Source organism: Bos grunniens, chromosome 12 (genome assembly GCF_055505025.1).
Source record: "Bos grunniens cultivar Pamir isolate PY7600 chromosome 12, Bosgru_T2T1.0, whole genome shotgun sequence".
Lineage (NCBI taxonomy): Eukaryota > Metazoa > Chordata > Mammalia > Artiodactyla > Bovidae > Bos > Bos grunniens.
The window spans coordinates 83,346,971-83,369,910 of NC_141176.1; the positions used below are offsets into that span (position 1 = coordinate 83,346,971).

General features: G+C 39.1%; 1 protein-coding gene across 42 annotated transcripts in view; it reads left to right on the plus strand.

The window, feature by feature from the left end:
• The window catches only part of PCCA (propionyl-CoA carboxylase subunit alpha), a 420,374-nt gene that overhangs the window by 253,782 nt on the left and 143,652 nt on the right, over positions 1 to 22,940 (plus strand). For all 42 annotated transcript variants that reach the window (XR_015138441.1, XR_015138440.1, XR_015138442.1 and 39 more), the window contains 2 exons: positions 8,119 to 8,229; positions 17,161 to 17,269. Coding sequence is in view for 39 of the 42 variants with exons in the window: in XM_086330472.1 (XP_086186598.1) it covers positions 8,119 to 8,229; positions 17,161 to 17,269 (220 nt within the window). In the remaining 3 variants the exon portion in view is untranslated. The remainder of the gene's footprint in view (positions 1 to 8,118; positions 8,230 to 17,160; positions 17,270 to 22,940) is intronic.

Genomic DNA, 22,940 nt, shown 5'->3' on the forward strand with positions numbered 1-22,940 from the left:
ATGGTGTCTTCTGTTTTAAATCCTTGCCTACCTAGTTTGTCTTTCTAAGCATCCTAACGCTTTGCTTTTTAATCAATTGGTCTTTGTTTTTGTGTAGCAAACCATCACTTAGGGACTTCGATGGTGGGCCACTGATTAAGACTCTGCGCTTCCATTGCAGGGGGCACGGGTTTGATCCCTGGTCGGGGAACTAAGACCCCCATGGAAGTTAAAAAAAAAAATCATCTATAAGATAGGCAAATGTCAACTTTTGCAATGATTTGTTAGCTGTATTGGTGTAATCAGAAGTTGTTATACTTTTTTATAATTCCTTGTAGAGATATACATAATTACAAAAGCCCTTCAAAACATTAGTTATTCAGTATGGACGAAGTCATTATCCTCAAAGCAAGGTTGAGATAACTATGCATTTCTCCTGGGCATGTACTGTGAAAGATATTTATTAGATTACTGTCTATATGTGAAAACTTCTCCCGTGGAATAAATAAAGGAGTAGCATTAAAATTTGAATTTTGGAACTTTCTTTAAACGTTTTGAAATAGTTTGAATAGGTTGAAAATTGTATTTTATAAAATTATAGACATGATATCTTCTGACTCAGGGAGAGAGATGCTCAGAATTTTTCATATGGTTGCTAGTCTAATATAAAGAGATGGATAGAAGAATGCCTGGAAAGATGTATTAAATTGTTCATGTTTGTTGGCTCAGAGATAGCAAGTCATATTGAAAAAATGACTTTTTCTCCCCCATATGTACCCATTAGGGTATAGGGTAACCTGCTGGAACAAAGTGTCTTAAATCCAGTGGTATAAATAAGATAGAAATTCATCTACTTCTTGTTTAATGGTCTGGCTGCTCTGCACTGATGGGGCAAGTTAATATCCTGTGGCCATTATTCCAGGAGATACACAGACCTGTCTCTTTCCACCCCCACCCACCCCCTACACCTGCCTTGATTCTCCCTTTCATCCACATTGCCAAAGCGAAGTTCCTGCAGTATCAGGGAGCTCATGGGAAAAGGAAGGAAAGGAAGATCAAGCAGTTCTTTTTTTCATGTAAGTGAGACTGCAGTTGGATACATTTCTTTACCTTAGACTCTTTTTTTTCCTTGGAATTAGTCCGTCTAGCTGTAACATAGATGAGAAAATGGAGTCTGTGTAGGTGGTCTTTTGTTTAGTTAGCATTCTACCGTGGAAAGATAAAATGTAAAATTTACGGGAATCCTGCAGTTTGTCACAAGATACTTCTGTATTTAAAATTTTATTTGATATGTATTCAGTTCAGTTCAGTTGAGTTGCTCAGTCCTGTCGGACTCTTTGCGACCCCATGAATCGCAGCACACCAGGCCTCCCTGTCCATCACCAACTCCTGAGGTTCACTCAGACTCATGTCCATAGAGTTGGTGATGCCAGCCAGCCATCTCATCCTCTGTCATCCCCTTCTCCTCCTGCTCCCAATCCTTCCCAGCATCAGGGTCTTTTCCAGTGAGTCAACCCTTCACATGAGGTGGCCAAAGTACTGGAGTTTCAGCTTTAGCATCATTCCTTCCAAAGAAATCCCAGGACTGATCTCCTTCAGAATGGATTGGTTGGATCTCCTTGCAGTCCAAGGGACTCTCAAGAGTCTTCTCCAACACCACAGTTCAAAAGGATCAATTCTTAAGGGCTCAGCTTTCTTTACAGGCCAACTGTCACATCCATACATGACTACTGGAAAAACCACAGCCTTGACTAGACGGACCTTTGTTGGCAAAGTAATGTCTATGCTTTTGAATATGCTATCTAGGTTGGTCATAACTTTTCTTCCAAAAAGTAAGCATCTTTTAATTTCAGTCACTATCTGCAGTGATTTTGGAGCCCCCAAAAATAAAGTCTGATACTGTTTCCACTGTTTCCCCATCTATTTCCCGTGAAGTGATGGGACCAGATGCCATGATCTTTGTTTTCTGAATGTTGAGCTTTAAGTCAACTTTTTCACTCTCCTCTTTCACTTTCAGCAAGAGGCTTTTTAGTTCCTCTTCACTTTCTGCCATAAGGGTGGTGTCATCTGCATATCTGAAGTTATTGATTTTTCTCCCTGCAATCTTAGTTCTAGCTTGTGCTTCTTCCAGTCCAGCGTTTCTCATGATGTACTCTGCATATAAGTTAAATAAGCAGGGTGACAATATACAGCCTTGACGTACTGCTTTTCCTATTTGGAACCAGTCTGTTGTTCCATGTCCAGTTCTAATTGTTGCTTCCTGACCTGCATACAGGTTTCTCAAGAGGCAAGTCAGGCGTTCTGGTATTCCCATCTCTTTCAGAATTTTCCACAGTTTATTGTGATCCACAAGGTCAAAGGCTTTGGCATAGTCAGTAAAGCATAAGTAGATGTTTTTCTGGAACTCTCTTGCTTTTTTGATGATTCAGCAGATGTTGGCAATTTGATCTCTGGTTCCTCTGCCTTTTCTAAAACGAATTTGAACATCTGGAAGTTCACGGTTCATGTATTGCTGGAGCCTGGCTTGGAGAATTTTGAGCATTACTTTACTAGTGTGTGACAGATGAGTGCAATTGTGCGGTAGTTTGAGCATTCTTTGGCATTGCCTTTCTTTGGGACTGGAATGAAAACTGACCTTTTCCAGTCTTGTGGCCACTGCTGAGTTTTCCAAATTTGCTGGCATATTGAGTGCAGCACTTTCACAGCATCATCTTTCAGGATTTGAAATAGCTCAACTGGAATTCCATCACCTCCACTAGCTTTGTTCATAGTGATGCTTTCTAAGGCCCACTTGACTTCACATTCCAGGATGTCTGGCTCTAGGTGAGTGATCACACCATTGTGATTATCTTGGTCATGAACATCTTTTTTGTACAGTTCTTCCGTGTATTCTTGCCACCTCTTCTTAATATATTCTGCTTCTGTTAGGTCCATACCTATTCTGTCCTTTATGGAGCCCATCTTTGCATGAAATGTTCCTTTGGTATCTCTGATTTTCTTGAAGAGATCCCTAGTCTTTCCCATTCTGTTATTTTCCTCCATTTCTCTGCATTGATTGCTGAGGAAGGCTTTCTTATCTCTCCTTGCTATTCCTTAGAACTCTGCATTCAGATGTTTATATCTTTCTTTTTCTCCTTTGCTTTTCACGTCTCTTCTTTTCACAGCTATTTGTAAAGCCTCCCCAGACAGCCATTTTGCTTTTTTGCATTTCTTTTCCATGGGGATGGTCTTGATCCCTGTCTCCTGTACAATGTCACGAACCTCCATCCATGGTTCATCAGGCACTCTATCTATCAGATCTAGTCCCTTAAATCTGTTTCTCACTTCCTGTGTATAATCATAAGGGATTTGATTTAGGTCATACCTGAATGGTCTAGTGGTTTTCCCCACTTTCTTCAATTTAAGTGTGAATTTAGCAATAAGGAGTTCATGATCTGAGCCACAGTCAGCTCCCGGTCTTGTTTTTGCTGATTATGTAGAGCTTGTCCATCTTTGGCTGCAAAGAATATAATCAGTCTGATTTCGGTGTTGACCATCTGGTGATGTCCATGTGTAGAGTCTTCTCTTGTGTTGCTGGAAGAGGCTGTTTGCTATGACCAGTGCATTCTCTTGGCAAAACTCTTATTAGCCTTTGCCCTGCTTCATTCCGTATTCCAAGGCCAAATTTGCCTGTTACTCCAGGTGTTTCTTGACTTCCTATTTTTGCATTCCAGTCCCCTATAACGAAAAGGACATCTTTTTTGGGTGTTAGTTCTAAAAGGTCTTGTAGGTCTTCATAGAACCGTTCAACTTCAGCTTCTTCAGCGTTACTGGTTGGAGCATAGACTTGGATTACTGTGATATTGAATGGTTTGCCTTGGAAACAAACAGAGATGATTCTGTCGTTTTTTGAGATTGCATCCAAGTACTGCATTTTGGACTCTCTTGTTGACCATGATGGCTACTCCATTTCTTCTAAGGGATTCCTGCCCGCAGTAGTAGATATAATGGTCATTTTTCCAGTGGTCGTGTATGGATGTGAGAGTTGGACTGTGAAGAAAGCTGAGCTCCGAAGAATTGATGCTTTTGAACTGTGGTGTTGGAGAAGACTCTTGAGAGTCCCTTGGACTGCAAGGAGATACAACCAGTCCATCCTAAAGGAGATCAGTCCTGGGTGTTCATTTGAAGGACTGATGCTAAAGCTGAGACTCCAATACTTTGGCCACCTCATGTGAGAGTTGACTCCTTGGAAAAGACCCTGATGCTGGAAGGGATTAGGGGTTGGAGGAGAAGGGGACGATAGAGGATGAGATGTCTGGATGGCATCACTGACTCGATGGACATGAGTTTGGGTGAACTCTGGGAGTTGGTGATGGACAGGGAGGCCTAGCGTGCTGCGATTCATGGGGTCGCAAAGAGTCGAACACGACTGAGCAACTGAACTGAACCATTATAATTTAGTGTACTAAACATTTGATGAATGATTTAGTCTCTTTGGATCACAGTTCTCTTATTTGCGTCTTCTTTTTCATGCTCATTTTCTTATTCTATCACTGGTTGCTAAAAGTTCCCCCAAAACATATAGCATAGAGTTTACTTTCATTTTGCTTCCTGTGATATCTGACTCCTACATGAGTAGTAGGTGTGGAGAAATTGCTAATAGGTATAGATTAATTTGCTTGGGACAACATTGTTAACACTTGGTTGCAGATATGGGCAAATTTTTGGTAAAGGGCCAGAGAAGAAATATCTTAGACTTTGTGGGTCGCGTGGTCTCCGTTGCAGCCACTAGGCTCTACTTTTGCAGCATGAAGACGACTCTGTATAAACACTGCTGTGTTTCAGTAAAACCTTATTTACCATCTGAACTGCGGGCCGTAGTTTCCTGATCTTGTTTATAGGATGAGCACACCCTCTGGGTAGAATTAGATGTAAGCTTAGGTTTGTGGAGCTTACATTCTTACAGAAAATGAACTAGAAGGTAGGTAGGTCAGTGCTATTTAGCTTCTGTCTGTTGTTTATTAATTACATGTTGTCTTCTGCTCTATATTTATTCTCATATAGAAGGATAATAAAGAGCACAATAATAGTCTTGAGTGCCCTACATTGTGGTAAACATTATTTCATTGGTACCTCATGACATTGATACTAAATAGATTTATTATTTATCACCATTTCACAAATGAGGACATTAAAACTTAGAGAGTTTAAATAGCTTACTCAGAGTGAGAGGTCAATCAGGTACTTGAACCTGAGGGATTCTTTGCCTATTTTGTAATTATTGTATAGGGAGGGATTCTCTAAGTCTTGAATAGCCAGAACAGAATCAGGCTTTCTAGGTTTGTTATGAAGCATAGTAGTACAAATTGGAACTATACATAGAATTCTACCTGGAGGGTGTGCTAATGACTGAATCATTAAAGAATTGAAAGGAATTAACAAATCTCTCTGTTTACTTCAACTCTGTAATATACTCCGGTTGCCCTTCTAGTGGATGCCTGATCTAATACCTGCTTTCCCTAATAGCTGGTTTTAAGATGCCTCTTCGCTCTACCTTTTATTCCTATTTAATATTTTTATAATATACCTCCTTCATAAACTTTGCTGTATCGTATATTCCTCCTTGTACCATTCATACCCCTCTGTAGTGGCTACCTATTTCAACTTCGCTTTGGAGTAGTCATTGTTTTGTTTTGTAGTTCAGTTGCCAAGTTGTGTCCAGCTCTTTTGAAGACCCATGGACTGCAGCCTGCCAGGCTCCTCTGTTGATGGGAGTTCCCAGGCAAGAATGCTGGAGTGAGTTGCCATTTCCTTCACTTTGAAGGAGTCATTGTGTCCTGGGCTCAGTTTTTCATTCTTGATCATCAGCTTTTTCTTCTCCTTGTCCTCTCTCCTCCGCCTCTCGTGTCCCCACAACTCTCCTCTTTCTTCTCTACTTATTTTGAAGGATACTTGACATATAATCAACTACTCATATTTAAGGCGTTCAATTTGGTGAGTTTTGACCTATGTAGACCTGTGAAACCATCACCGTAATCAAAAGACTGAACATTTCTATCACCTCCCAAAGTTTCCTCGTGGCCTTTGCAGTCCACCCTGTCTCTGACCCTGTCCTAATGCTTCCTGTAAGTTGCATTTAGTATGCATTATTTTTGGTCTTGCTTCTTTCTTTAATTCAGCATAATAATTTGAGATTCATCCTTGTTTTGTATATGAGGGGATTCACTTCTTCTTATCAGTTCAGTTATGTCCGACCCTTTGTGACCCCCATGGACGCAGCACAACAGGCCTTCCTGTCTATCACCAACTCCCAGAGCTTTCTCAAACTCATATGTCCATCGAGTCAGTGATACCATCTAACCATCTCATCTTCTGTTGTCCCCTTCTCCTCCTGCCTTCCATCTTTCCCAGCATCAGGGTCTTTTCAAATGAGCCAGCTGTTCGCATCAGGTGGCCAAAGTATTCGAGTTTCAGCTGCACCATCAGTCCTTCCAATTAATATTCAAAACTGATTTTCTTTAGGATGGATCTCCCTGCAGTCCAAGGGACTCTCAGGAGCTTCTCCAACAACACAGTTCAAAAGCATCAATTCTTTGGTGCTCAGCTTTCTTTATAGTCCAACTCTCACATGCATACATGACTACTGGAAAAACCATAGCTTCGACTAGACGTACCTTTGTTGGCTAAGTAATGTCTCCGCGTTTTAATGTGCTGTCTAGGTTGGTCAGAGCTTTTCTTCCAAGGAGCAAATGTCTTTTCATTTCATGGCTGCAGTCACCATCTGCAGTGATTTTGGATTCTTCTTACAGCCGAGTGGAATTTCCTTGTATGGACAAACCACATTTTGTTAATTGATTCATTATTGATGGGTATTTAGACCGTTTCCAGTGTTTCACTTTGTAAATAAAGCTGTTAACATCTGTGTGTAAGTGTTTGTATAGGCATATGTTTTTATTTTAACTCGTGTAGATAGTTAGGAGTGAATTATCTAATCATATGATGAGTGTATGTTTAACTTTTAAAGAAACCTTCATACAGTCCAAAGTGGAAGTAAACCAAAATGTACCAATTTATTTCCCCACCCCCCATCACAGGTTGTGACAGTTCCACTTGTCCACATATCTATTGATACTTCATATTATATTTTAACTTGCAACCACTTAAATTGGTATTTGGGTATATTTCCATATTTTTTTTTTTTTTACAGTGTTGAACATCTTCTTGTGCTTGCTGGCCATTTGTGTATATTTTGTGAAATGCCTGCTTATATCTTTTGCTTATTTAAACAAAAAATTGTTTTTTAATACCAAAAACACTTTGTATTGAGGTATAACCAACTAACAATGTTGTGATAGCTTCAGGTGTATAGTGAAGGGACTCAGCTATATATATACATGTATCCATTCTCCCCACTCCCATCCAGACTGGCACATAACACTGAGCAGAGTTCCATGTGCTATAGGATAGGTTTTTGTTGGTTATCCATTTTCAGTATAGCTGGTGTATGTGACCTCGCCTCTTTTCTTAAAGCCTGGTTTGTTTATCATCTTATTGTTGTAATTGTTCTTTATATAGTCCAGTTACAAGTTGTTTATTTGAAATATGTGTTGTGAATATTTTTTCTGTCTGTATTTTGCCATTTCATTTTCTTAACTAAATCCTTTGAAGAGCAGACTTTTAAATTTTGATGGAGTATGATTTGTTGGTATACTTATTTTTATGGTTCATGGGTTTTGTGTACTATCTAAGAATCTGCTCTCTACTTCAAGATTTTTCTCCTTTATTTCCTTTTGTAAGTCTTATAGTTTTAGGTTTGTGACCCAATTTGAGTTAATTTTTATGTATCCTGTGAGTTAGGGTTGAGGTTCATCTTCTGATTTTCCCAAATGCATATCCAGTGGTTCTACCATTTATTGAAAAGACATTGATGTGTCCCCATTAAATTGACATGGCCGTCATAGGGTTCTTGAGTTTACATTTAGTGTTTTATTGCTGCCTCAAGTTCAGATATTTTGTTATCACTTGAAATCAAGGAGATAAGCAATTTTGCCTGGTTTTTGCTAGGTCATAGGACATTAATAATACAGTTATGCATATCATAGGAATTATGTTTTTAACTGACTCATTGATTTTCAATTCAGTCTGTTATTTTATTTTTAGGTGTTACACATAATATCGCATTGCTTCGAGAGGTGATAATCAACTCACGCTTTATAGAAGGAGACATCAACACTAAATTTCTTTCTGATGTATATCCAGATGGCTTTAAAGGTTTGTATATATTGAAATACTTTAATGTATTAAAGTTATTATTTTTTATACTTTATTACAATGGATGCTTTCTTCTCTTCTGAAATTAGGGCTTTTCACCTATGTTGTGCTTGATACTAATATGTTAATACCTAAGAGTATCCTAGGCTATTGACATTCATGATTTCGAGTATTCATGAGTGACTCATGAATGTGTAATAGTCTGTAATTTTGTTGAGTGAGAAATTCAGCTAGTTTGTGGAATGTTGTGTTTCTGAAAGCCAATACAGATTTGTATTCCCTGCTGATAAGAATATATATAGGATCTCTTCTTTAATGTTAACACTGTATCTTTATGAAAATGAGCACTGAACATTTCAGACTACCAGGTGCTATTCCTATTAATGGAAATGGAGATGTCGAAGAAGATGAAGATTTTATCCTGAAAATTGAGTTTTGAGTAAAGTAATGAATGTTCTGTGAAAGTTAGCACTGCAGGGTTACCCGTGAGTGTTTCCGGGGAGCAGCAGTTACTCATCGGGTGAGAGGCAGAGAAAACCCTTGAGTGAGCGTCAAAAGCATGGTTAACACAGTACTAAGACCCTGACAGCACTTACTTGGAACTTACTAGAAATGTTCAAGTGAAGGCCAGAAAGCTCTCCATATGTTTCTAATGAACTTGGGTACATATGAAGCTTAGATCTTCTCTCACAATTTTTAAGTGTGCTTCATATCCATTTAAAGTGTTTTAATATATAAAATGACTCATTCATTTTAGGAGCTGTATGTAGATTCAGGCCAGCTTCATGTAGAGATATTAAATACATTTACATAGCAATTTCTTACCAAGGAATTTATTATGGAGTGTTTGTAAGACTAACTGGGGATTACTGATTTGATTGTTCTTTCAAAACTCTAGTGTTATAGACCTTTATCATTAGTACCAAGAAAAATAAAGTGTTTTATTTCGGAACTTGAAACAAAGACCAATGAGTCATCATGTTCTTTTTCCCGAACTTTTGAATTTTTATTTTTTTTAAATTTTATTTTATTTTTAAACTTTACATAATTGTATTAGTTTTGCCAAATATCAAAATGAATCTGCCACAGGTATACATGTGTTACAACCTTAACATGATTGCACTTTTCTACTTATGTGATTATTTCATTAATATCTCTTGGTTTCATGAAGTCAAATCCCACTTATGTTTTTGCTTTTTATTGTATCCATACAACTAAAGCAGACCCTAAATAAATATTTGTCAAATTAATGAAAGGAATGTTGCTCATAATGTAGGTGAGAAGGTGTCACCTTGACTATTTTGAATTAACTGTACGTGTATTCAGATTACAGATTTGTTTGGATCCTAAAGTTTTGGCTTCTTGTCCTGTCTAAAGTTTTAATTAAAAGTTGTTGTCAGTTGTGAAGTGGACTTGGATTCCCACGTGCTTTTGTGTCCGCCTGGCTTACATGAAACAGTAGGCAGGAGGAGATGACAGATCAAAATATTGTGTGTGTACATGGATATTTATGTATGCATTTACACATTTATATATGTGTTTATGCATATTTGGTGTCATATCCCATTACCATGGAGCACTTAAAATTTCTAATTGGAGTTGGTTACTCTGTGATATATATTTAGCAGCAATTGAAAATGTTCCAAATTCTCAAGAGACCTCAGAAGTTTTCTTAAAATCAAACATTGCAGTTTGTTGTAATAAGCTTAATATATTACACTTCTTTTTTGGGATGGATTAGCACAGACACTATAATTCTGATTCTTATGCATAATAGTTTTTAAATTGTGGTACGTTGTTAGAGGGCCTTAGCAGTTTTTAATTCAGCCTTCATTTTACGTATAAGGAAACCAAAGCACAGAAAGCCTGATAAAGCTAAATGATCAGTGACATAATAAAGCCGGAAATGAGAGTTTTCAACTTCTGTTTTAATAGTCATTCTGTTGTGCTAGATTTCAAATTCATAAGTCACAGACATTTTCAGAGTATGCTGTGTGTTGTCACGTAGGGACTTGAGAAGTGCACACCTGTGTTTGCCGTTCTGAACGTCTGCCACTGATTGTGTTCCTTCATGTTGTTTTCATGTCAGTTCTTTCTTCTCTGAGTGGCTACTATATCTCCTCCTCCTTCTTCAGATGATTCTACCTCTTCTTCCCAATTTTTCTCCATAGGAGGTCCTAAATATATTAAACTGTATCATCTTTGATTGTTTGATATATGTGCCTGAAAGAGACAGCAGGAAGTGGCAACTGAAGTTAATCCGGGATCTTATCCATATGTTTGAGGCTGGGTCATTTTGCCCCTTTGGGATTACCCATCTGCTTCCCATCTGTCCAGCTACCCCAGATGCTGTTCATAGGCTAGTGCCTGTTTTATGACTGCATTAAAATTTTCTATTATATATGTTTATTATCCCAAGTTTATTTGTAGACTAGGACAGTGTTACTAAAGACACTCAGGCTGAACTTTGAAAAGATTGTGTCTAAAATTTAAAAATAGAATACACAGAATTTGTTCGTCATGTCAACTTATTAGATGTTGATGTTGAAAAGGTATTTTCCTTTGATTCTGAAAAGTAAATGGAAAATGGAGGAGTAGATACTTTGACTTTGAAATAAAGGGAAAATGAAGAAGAAGATACTTTAAGAAATATTTCATTTAGCCTAAAATGGCAATTTCGGACTTATTTCTCTGCTGCCTTGCTGCACTTGAACCACCAGCCCTATCAAATTATTAGATATCTTTAGATATCTAATTATTAGAATTATTATCCCTATCAAATTATTAGATATATGATTTCTATTAGAAATTATTAGAATTATCTTTCTCTTCTGAAAAGTTGCAGAATGTTTAGAAAACTTTGATTCAACCCAAGAAGTCTACCATTAAATTATACTTCTCTTTTTTTCCCTCTGAATTTAATCATGTATTTCTGTACCTTTAAAAGTGTTAAATACATGACTGAAGTGTTGCCTTTAAAAATTCAGTCATTAAAATCATTCAACAAATAATTGGTATATGCAGTAGAAGAAAATCAAAGAGAAATAGTGTATTTTCCTCATCCTTAGTGTGGTTCTATCATTAGGGAAATAGACCAGTAAAGAACTAACTACACTACAGGACAGAATAGAAGGAGCACTAAGGTGAAGATATAAGCTGAGTGTCTTAGAGCGGAGAAAAAAGAAACCAGTTGTGATCTGGGGAGTCCAGGATGGCTTCAAGGGATAGGGAGTGTAGAATGTTAAATGCTCTCTCTGAGGACTCTATTCTGCAGGTGCTGGGGCCACAATACTGCCTCAGGAGAGACTCTGCATGTATCTCTTCCTGATCTTCCTTCTTTGATGCGATGTTGGTGGTTTGAAATAAGCCTTGGAGAAGGTATTTACAGTTAGGGAATTAGCACGTGCTTTTCACTGGGGCTCTTTTCCTTCCCACATCCCAACTGGTTATTAAACTTTTGCGGGCAAACCACTGCCTACACTTTGACCTGATGATCACAAGCACACAGAGCCATCTGCATACAAAGGAAGAGGATTTCCGCAGCCAGAGAGGAAGAGCCTAGAAGAATCCCTGAGGACAGGCAGTCCTCAGTTTTAGACCTGCGGGCATCGGCTGTTTCTCTGTGACAGGGTGACTGTCTTCTCCGCCCTGGCAAAGGCTTTGAGGTTCTTCGCGGTGGAAAACAATGAGGGCTTCCTAGGTGGCACTAGTGATAAAGAATCCGTCTCCCAGTGCAGGAGACATAGAGGCATGGGTTTGATCCCTGGGTCAGGAAGATCCCCCGGAGAAGGAGATGGCAGCCCACTCCAGTGTTCTTGCCTGGAGAATCCATGGACAGAGGAGCCTGGCGGGCAACAGTCCATAGGGTTGCAAAGAGTCTGACACGACTCTGAGGGACATGCCCTGAGGGACGTCGGGCAGAGAAGGTAGAGGATCAAGTGAAAGTGGACATAATGTGGTGATTCCTTCTCTCCCCAGCCCTGTTCTCCACTTGGTTCCCAGAGTGCTGGCAGGCAAATAGCTACAGGCACAATAGTAGAATATCCCAGAGAAATCTTACTGCTGTTTAGTTGCTAAATCATGTCCAATTCTTTGCGATCTCATGGACCGCAGCCCGCCAGGCCCCTCTGTCCATGGAATTCTCCAGGCAAGAATACTGGAGTGGGTTGTCGTGCCTCCTCCAGGGGATCTTCTCCACCCAGAGATGGAACCCTGGACACCCAAGTGTCCCTCTTGGCAGGAGGATTCTTTACTGCTGAGCCACTAGGGAAACCCCTGAGTAATCTAACCAACCCTTAAAGGGATTACCCAAAGATTCCCCCCAAACAAAATGACCCCCAGACTACCCTACCCATGAGGCCAGGGGTTGGCCAAGCCGCAGCCCACATGTAGAGCACGCATGGCTCAGGGTCAGGACACCTGTCAGCACTTTCTCATACACACTGCCTTAAAATGGAACCCCCAGGAAAGTGTCAACCACAAACGGTTGGAAGAAAACCACTTAGGAGAACACAGATGAGGCTTCTTAAAGCTAGGTGGGCGGGTAATAGCAGGGGCTTCACAGAGGCCCTCAACGAGGTGCTGCACCAGGGGCTTGACCTACAGTAACCACTGGAGTGGAGAGCGTTGACGTATTTGAGGGCTCACGGCTTTGAAGTTATCCCCCAGAAGGTTAAGAAAGTTTGTTGCTCAGTTGTGTCTGACTCTTTGCAAACTCCTGATGCTTACCAAAAAACAGGTGTTAGAAAGATATTTGATATATTCAGTAGCCACTTGGTAAAGAAACTCTTTCTAATAACGCATTTCTAATAAAAGTAAAAGTAAGCCAATTAAATTTGATTAAAAGGCTGCTTAATGAAAACTAATAAAAAGCATCATTTTACATGATGAAATGCTGAAATCATTTCCCTTAAAATCAAGAATGAAATGAGGTCAACTATAAAATTACTATTATTATTAAACACTGTTATAAAGGATAAAAAAGAAAAAAAGGAAGTAGTTAGTATAAATATTTTTTGAAAGAGACTTTTTTCCCCCAGGTATTATTATATTCCTAGAAAACCCAGGAGATCCTAGTTTTATTAATAAAAACTTCTAGACTTAAAAAGCGAATTTGGCAAGGTGGCTGAGTACAACAAGAAAAGTATGCCAAGTCAGTGACTTGTGTGTAAGCTAGGTTGATATGAAAATAGAAAAAAACCAAACCTTTTCATATTAACCATAGTATCTTGTAAGACTGTAGAGAAAATGAAATGGGGAAGACATAGAACCTTTGTGAAGATAGTTGTAACTGTAAAATCTTGTCAAGGAACAAGAACAGAATCCGAACAGATGGGTAAAAAAATCAGTTATTGTTTGGGAGACTTGGCATTTTTGGGAACTGGTCTTTCTCAGATTAATACACAGATTTTATGTAGTTCCAGTTAGATTCACAAGGTTTACTACATAAATCATGTTTAAAGCTTGTATGTAATCATAGATTTCTGAGACTAGCCAAGATTATGTGAAAAATAAAGAGCAAAATTGGCTTCCATATATTAAAACATATTGCAATGCCTCTATAAGAAGTATAATGTAAAGGATAAAATATTCTTGTTTATGATAGTATCTCTGATACATTGTCTTTCTGGACCTGAATACCCCTCTTTTGACATGGCCAGAGTACCTCAAGAGTGGTCAGGACATTTATTTAATGTTTTAGGATGTCTAAGGGCTTCCCGGGTGGCTCACATAGTAAAGAATCTGCCTGCAGTGCTGGAGACCTGGGTTCGATCCCTGATTTGGGAAGATCCCGTGGAGGAGGGCATGGCAACCACTCCAGTACTTTTGCCTGGAGAATCCCCATGGAGAGGACCCTGGTGGGCTGCTGTCTGTGGGGTTGCAGAGTTGGACATGACTGAGCGACTAAGCGTGGTACAGGATGTCTAACTGCAGTCTAGATTGGTGATGTACAAGCGGAGGAGGGAATAGAATTATTCAATGTTAGATTGGAAAGGCCAGATCTATGGGTGGAAGTCACAAAGAAGCAGTCTCACTCAGTATAAGAACTGGCTAATGATTCAGAAATCCTTGTAAGAAGTCTTCATTCTCCTGTATTGGAGGAGTTCTGTGGGTCATATATAACCATCTGTCCCACACCGCAGGAGAAGAGACACCGCACTGCACTGAGGATGGAGTTGACGATCTTCGTAGCCCTTCTCTATTAAAATTACTTGAGGTTCTTTAAAAAACTGTAGAAACAGATTGAGTAGCAGAAGTCAAGAAGTTTTTAGCACTCTTATACCAAATTTATTGCATATTTATCACTGGCAAAATTTGAAAATCTGTTCTGCTATCAATAAAAGGGTTAAAGTTGTTATGCATTATATCAGTTTGCCTATGAGATGTGATGGAATTCGATTTTTACTTGGGAACCTCCTTTCTCAATATTGCCTGAGTCAGTGCAGCTGGTAATTTATTAGACCAAGTGAAACACAGGTTACTGCAGGGAAGCTAGCTTGAAAGGCAAATGGAAAAAAAAACCCAGATCTTTTCATATTAACTATAGTATCTTGTAAGACTATAGAGAACATGTAATAGTGAAGATAGAACCTTTATGAAGACAACTGTAAAATCTTGTCAAGAAACAAAAAGTGCAGTCTGAACACATGGGGAAAACTCAGTTATTGTTTGGGAGATTCAGCATTTATGAGTGCTGGTCTTTCTCAGATTAGTACGCAAATTTTATATAATTCCAGTTAGATTCACGAGGCTTACTACACAAGTGATTTAAAAGCTTAAGGATACCTTGTTTTGCCTTTTTTTCCCACTCTGTTGGTGGTGATATATGACGTGCAGATGTGTCTAGAGAAGAGTCTACTTTGTGAACCACTGTAATAAATGTATTTTACATCATGACTTAGGATACACACACTCTGGATAATAGTGTGAGCAAAGTGCTCTCATAAGTTTTATTGCTGGTCTGACCCACAAACTGGTTTCATGAGCTATTACTAAGTGGTTTGTATTACACAGTTTGATAAAGATGAGTCGAAAACAGCTTCTATTCAAATGAGATCAGGAGACATGTAACTTCAGCATCACTCTGGAGCTTGTTATTAATAGAAATAAAGATTACTGGGCCCCACCTCAGGCTAACTACCAATCATGCTCCCCAGGTAGAGCATGGGAATCTGAGCTTTAATCCAGGTGATTCTGATGCACAGTGAGGTTTGAGAAGAAGGTCCTCTTCATACTCCAAAGAGCCTTTGTGGTTATATATTTGCTATGTTGTAAATTGGGCTTCCCTGGTGGCACTGGTGGTAAGGAACCGACCTGCCAATACAGGAGATGCAAGAGACGTGGGTTTGATCCCTGGGTCAGGCAGATCCCCCTGGAGAAGGAAATGGCAACCCACTCCAGTATTCTTGCCTGGAGAATTCCATATTTTAAATTAAAACTTAGGAGCTTTAAAAATAATTATTAATTCATTTTCAAAGTAACACTAATAAATCCATTATATGTTGACATCAGAGGAATGATACCATCACACATAGTATGTCTAGGTCAGGGAACCTCCACTATATACTCCTGAGAAAACAAGAGGGGGGAACAAACAGAAATCCTAGCATTATTATGAAAATAGTTTTGACCTTGCAGACCCCCAAAGGGTTCTTGGGGACTCCCTGTCGTCCCCAGGCCATACTTTGAGAACTGCTCTTGTAGATGGTATGTTTTTGAGAAGACTAAGCAAAATTTCTGTAATCCTCACTTAGGGTAGTTTGATAGAATCAAAGTAGAATGTTTCCATCACTGCTGAAGGGTTGGGTATGATTAGGAACTTTTCAAAGCCTGTAGGAATGTGGTTTATTAAGCCATTGAGGGTTCTGATAGATCTCACATTATGGAGCTTCTAAGTTTGTCTCAAAGAGGAATGGATTATCAGGTCTTTATACTCTAATTGTGAATAGTTTTAGTCTCATTTATATTTTGAATACTTTCTTAAGACCTAATGTTGAAATTGCTTCACTTCTTTCTGATAAATTTAAATAACTACCTGATCGTTTTTTTTCTGTTTTGAATTGTACAAATGGCATCTTAGTGCAGATGACCCAGCACTCAGATTGGCTGTGCTGCAGCATCTGTGAAGTCCATCATCTTTGTATAGCACCGTGGTAAATAAATAGTGTTAGACATTGCGGTGAGGTTACAGAGCTCACGGGGGTGTGTTAGCCCCGGCAGACCCTGGAGCAGCCGATCCTGCCTTGACTCTCACACGTCTTGAGGAATTTCTGCGCATAGAGCAGATTCCCCCATGAGCCACACTCAGCCAGACCGGGGCGTCTTCCCCCGGTTGTCAGGTGAGGCCTCTGCCCCCAGGTCCAGCTGTATGATGGTAAGAAGAGTGAATTCAAGAGGGAGAGAGAAATTGGTTGGTTGGTTGGTTGGTTAATTGGGATTCGAACCCTGACTGGGATTTTAGAGCCAAGACAGTCATGTACTTCTTTTCTTTTCATTCCTCACATTAGAAAACATGGCCCGGTCACTGTCCTTGACCAACAACACGCCTTTTCCTCACTTTTATCTTCTCTCTCCTTAGAAGTAAAATTGGGGTAGAGATTGATAAAGGGAAGCAGCTGTGAGGAGCCCTAAGGTTTTCCTAGAGATCTATGTTGATAGTTTGTTTTGTTTTGTTTTGTTTTTGGTAATTGTTCTGTTCTGTGCATCTGTTTAACATCTTCTTTCCCAAATTAGACTATAAGCTTGTGGTGAGCAGGGGTTGTTGTTTTATTTAAATAATCTTGCTCCCTCCTTTCCCCTGGCACAACCTAGTCCCTGGTACCATACTAGCTCCATAATAGACGTTTGATAAAATGCTTGTTTGAATGACTAATAGTTCTGTAATATAGAAGGAAAGATGTTAACATTATGTACGTGATTGATTTCCCTCAGGACACCAGTTAACAGAGACTGAGAGAAACCAGTTCCTGGCAGTAGCGTCATCCTTGTTTGTGGCATCCCAATTAAGAGCACAGCATTTTCAAGACCATGAAAGTTCAAGGTATGTGAAACCATTTAAAACAGAATAAATGAGCAGAGAAACTTGGGCAACATTGAGGAAGGCACTCTGAAATCTTATAGGAAATCCGTTCAAATAGTTTGTATTTATTACTTCTGTTTTCTTACTCTGTTAATTTTGAAAAATGTATTGAGAAGGGGGATAGTACTAAAACATAGGAAATAATCTGAACAGTTAAAAGTATGTGTATAAGAAACAAGAAAGAATTAACAGCAGATTGAGTTAGTTATTTGTGAACCCTAAGTGTACCTTTTTGCTTCCTAATAATCTAATAAGCAAAAGGGAAAACCTGCTTTATACCAGGGCAAATAAAACAAAATCATTGTGCCATTCATGCTTCTGAGTGACAGGATTATTTATTATGAATGTCTGTGTACCTCCTAGAGTAATCCTGCATTATTAGCAAGTACTATCCATTACTTGTTGGAGTGAAATGGGTAGTAAAATTGTGTTATATCAGCTCCTTTTCTTTTTGCTTTTCCTCAAGAGGAAGGGGCTTCCCTGGTAGCTCAGTTGGTAAAGAAGCTGCCTCTGATGCAGGAGACCCTGGTTCGATTCTTGGGTCAGGAAGATGTGCTGGAGAAGGGATAGGATACCCACTCCAGTACTCTTGGGCTTCCCTTGTGGATCAGCTGGTAAAGAATCCACCTGTAATGCGGGAGACCTGGGTTTGATCCCTAGGTTGGGAAGATCCCCTGGAGAAGGGAGAGGCTACCAAATCCAGTATTCTGGCCTGGAGAATTCCATGAAATGTATATAGTCCATGGGACCGCGAAGAGTTGGACACGACTGAGCAGCTTCACTTTCATTTTCAAGAGGAAGGATAATGATTAAAATAAAAGAAAAAAGATGACAGGTGACCGAGCAGGTCTGAAGGGCACAGATCAGAAATTGAGGTTACCCCTGAAGAATTAGGTAGAAGGAAAACAAAATTGGGCTTACGGTGTATATTTATGGCTAATGTTGTTTTAGTGAGAAAACGTTTTTTTTGTTATTTTTTTATTCAAGTTTAGTCGATTTACAATGTTGTGATAATTTCTGTGGTACAACAGAGTGATTTAGTTATACATATTACACACATATACATATATATCATTCTTTTTAACTGTTCTTTTCCATTATAGAATATTGAATATATTTCCATGTGCTATACAGTAGGACCTTGTTGTTTATCCATCCTGTGTATAAAAGCTGACACCTGCTAACCTACCCCCAGCCTCCCACTCCTTCCCTCCCTCAGTCCCTTCCCCCTTGGCAACCACAAGTCTGTACTCTGTGTTTGAGTCTGTTTCTGTCTCATTAGATAGGTTCATATATAAGTGATATTATATGGTATTTGCGTTTCTCATTCTGATTTATTTAGGATAATCTCTAGTTGCATTTATGTTGCTGCAGATGGCATTATTTCATTCTTTTTTATGGCTGAGTAATAGTCCAGTGTGTGTGTGTGTCTGTGTGTGTGTCTGTGTGTGTGTGCGTGTATCTGTGTATGTGTGTGTGTGTGTGTCTGTGTGTGTGTGTGTGTGTGTCTGTGTGTGTGTGTGTGTATGCACCACATCTTGATCCATTCATCTGTCCATGGACATTTAGGTTGCTTCCACATGCTGTTGATTGTGAACAGTGTTACTGTGAACTCAGGGGTGCATGTATCTTTTTGAATTATAGTTTTGTCTGGATATATGCCAGGAGTGGGATTGCTGGATCACATGGTAGTTCTATTTTTAGTTCTTTCTGGAACTTCCATGCTGTTTTCCATGTAGCTGTACCAACTTACACATTCCCAACAAGAATGTGGAAGGGTTATGTTTTCATCACTTCCTTTTCAGCATTTGTCATTTATAGATTTTTTTTAATGATGGCCATTCTGACCGGAGTGAGGTGTGGTACCTGATTGTAGTTGATTTGCATTGATTTGCATTTTTCTAATATCAAGTGGAGAGTGGGTAAATAAATGTGGTACGTCTTTATGATGGAATACTACTTAGCAATAAAAAGAAATGTGGTATTGATACATGAATCTACATGCATAACCCTAAAAAGAAAATTATGCTAAGAGAAAGAAACCAGTTAAAGAAGACTATACAATGTATAATTTCCTTTATTGGAAATTTATAGAAAGAACAGAAGTATAAAAGACAGAATAAAGGTCAGGTGATTGCCTGGGTGCAGGTGTTAACATCAGAGAATTACACCCTTATACAGTCTAGGTCCAAAACTATAAACCAATAATTATTTTAAATGCGTTAGTCTCTTAAATTATATAGAAAACAAAGCATGGAATTGCAAAACAAAGATAAAATGATAGTAGCTTTCACTCTAGTAATTTTTCTTTCCACTCTAGTAATTTTTAAATGATATTGTTCAGTCGATTCTTCGTGTTCGACTCTCTGTGACCCATTGGACTGCAACATTCCAGGCTTCCCTGTCTTTCACATCTCACAGAGCTTGCTCAAACTCAAGTCTATTTACTGAGTCGGTGATGCCATCCAACCATCTTGTCCTCTGTCATCCCCTTCTCCTTCTGCCTTCTATCTTTCCCATCATCAGGGTCTTTTCTGAGTTGGCTTATTGGAAAAGTTAAAATGATACTAGCTTTCACTCTAGTAATTTTTAAATGTATTAGGCCCTTAAATCATGTAGAGAACAAAAAAGTGAAGTTACAAGCATTGTTGCAATAATACTAGCTCTTAGGATTGTCCATATATTTCCCTTTACTGAGATGTTTATCTCTTCACGTGGCTTCTTGGTACCGTCTAGTGTCTCCATTCCACTCTGCTGGACTTCTGTTAGCATTTTTTTTGCAGGGCAAAAAAATGACTCCCTCAGCTTTTGTTTTATCTGGGAAGATATGAACTGCTCCCTCACCTTTGAAGAATATTTTTCCTGGATGTAGAATTCTGGTTGACAAATTTTTTTTTTTCTTTTAGCACTTTGAATATATCAGCCCAATCTCTTTGGCCTCCAGAGCTTCTGATGAGAAATCTGCTGATAATCTTATTTTCACTTGAAGATTCGTCCCTCTCTTTCAAGATTTTGTTGTCAGCGCTTGAAAGTTTGACTTGGGTCTTTGAGTTCATCTTTGGAGTTTGTTGAGCTTTTTGAATGTGTATGTTCATGTCTGTCATCAAGGTTGGGGTGTTTTCGGTCACTGTTTTTCAGATATTCTCTTTGCCCCTTTCTCTCCTTCCGGGACTCTCACGATGTGTATGTTGGTCTACTTGGTGGTGTCTGCACAGGACCCGTAGGTTCTGTTCACTTTTCTTAAACCATCTTTTTTCTTTCTATTCTTCAGACTTGATAATTCTATTGTCCTATCTTCATATTGACTGGTTTTTTTCCTTTTGACTGCTCAGATCCACCTTTGAATTACCCGAGTGAGTTTTTCATTTCAATTATTGTAATTTTCAGCTCCAGAATTTCTTTTTCATTTCTTTTTAGGTTTTCTGTCTTTTTATTGATATTTTTATTTTGCTTACACATTGTTTTCTTGACTTTTTCCTCCTTTAGTTCGTTTAGCATCTTTAAGACAGTTGTTTTAAAGTCTTTTTCTATTATATCTGCCATTAGGTCTTTTTCAGGGATAAATCTGTTGATCTTTTTTTCCGCTTTGAGTTGGCCATACTTGCCTGTTTATTTGTATGACTTCCGATTTTTGGGTTGAGCATTGAACGTTTTAATCTAATTTAATAATGTGATGACTTTGAAAATCAGATTCTTCTTCTTCCCCAAGGTTTAGTGGTTTTCATTATTGTCTTTGTCATTTTGCTGTTTTGATGGTTGCAGACTGTCTCTGTGCCAAGGATCAGGCCGAGATGTAAACTTAAGTTCTTCTGAGGTCCTTTCTTAGACTTTCCCTGGGCATGTGCAGTCACTTGCCAGTTTTCCTTGTATATGCAGTTGTTTTAGAACATTTTAGCCTTTAAGGCCTAGCTCTTGAAAAGGGGAAAAAAGAAAAAAATGAAGGGGGGTGGCGGTTAGGGATACACTGTACTTTTAAATCTCCTGGAAGTCATTCCAGCCAGAGGAGGAGGAGTTTGCAGCAATGCTGGAGGTACAGTAACAATGGCTGCCCGCTTCTCTGTCTGCTCCTCTGTGGTCAGAAGCAGCAGTTACCAGTTCAGAGCTCAGATCCTCAATATTTCAAGGATAGGGTCCGTTTTTGCCCACCCGGGCTTCCATAAGCTGTGTGCAAGCTACTCCAGTGAACACACCCACAGTTGCATGCCAGGCAGCTTGAGGGTAGGAGGATGGGGAGCTGCTGCTGTACTAAAGCTGAAGTTGACCAGAAGTTATCACGATTTACCACCTGAGCCGCCTTCTGAAAGTTACAAAGTGGGGAACTCTCAGTTCTGTTAGACAGATTCTGCCAGTGTGATTGTTGTCTAGGTGGGGAGACAGACTCTTGGTGCTTTCTACCTGTTCTGTCATCTTCCTAGACTCCTCCTCCTGTTATATTGCTATTGAATTCACTACCCTTTGGACTTCCCTGGTGGCTCAGATGGTAAAGAATCTGCCTGTAATGCAAGAGATCCAGGTTCGATCCCTGGGTCAGAAAGATCCCCTGGAGGAGGGCATGGCAAACCACTCCAGTATTCTTGGCTGGAGAATCCCATGGACAAAAGAGCCTGGTGCAGTACAGTCCATAGGGTCTCAAAGAGTTAGACATGACTGAGTGAGTAACTCTCCCATTACCCTTTAGAAGTTGGAAAAAAAATTATGTTTATGAAATATGTAAGCCAAAATTTTGGTTATGTAGATAATTGTGGACATACTATCGAAATAACATTATTTTTGCTGAGTTTCTATTGCACTTACCATTTATTAAACAGACCCATTTATTGTAAAGTTGCTACCACCCTAGCAGCAAAGACCTATAACATTTATACCAGTCTTTTAGACAAAGCATAATCTTGTTTAGGCAAAGTGAATTGAAACTGTGTTGGCTTATTTGCTGAAGAGGTCCCTGACACCAGAGTTGATGTAAGCTGGTTGCCTCTTCCCATTTTGGCTTCACAGTCGTGTTTTCACTATGTTTTCACTTCACATTCACTATGGCCTGGGGAATGGAGACCGGAGCTGGCCTCCAGGTGTGGCTGTGTGTGGCTCCGTCACGGAACTGTTTTGCCTCCAAACCCAGTAGCCTGCAGCACTTCCTTTGTTCTGCTTGTTTTGGCTGCTGATCTTATTTTCCTAGTTTCTCCATGGATGGTATTCTTTCATCATTTATGACCTGGAAAAAAATTTAATAATATGTGCCCCTACTATTTGGATAGTAAAAAGATATTGCATTTTAGCAAGAGAGTAAAGTTAATGTCAGAGACATATAACAGTTTTGCTTTGTCTAATAAGGCAAATTAAGCTTTTGCATAAATACTTACTGTCTTAATATGGAATTATTTTGCTTTGTAATCCTTCTTTTCCTAAACACTTTTCTTGACAGAAGTGAATCATTAAAAGTTGGGTTGAACAATCGCTTCATGTTATTCGAAGATGAAATGATCTTGTTGGCATTGTGGTTTAGTATAGTACTTGGTTTCACTATCTGCTAATGATTGGAGGAGAAACTAGTACAGAAAATAGTTTCCTTCAGGAGTCTTTCATTTAGTTTGGTCAGAAGGCCTGTTTTCCTTGTCATCAGTCGCTCAGTCGCGTC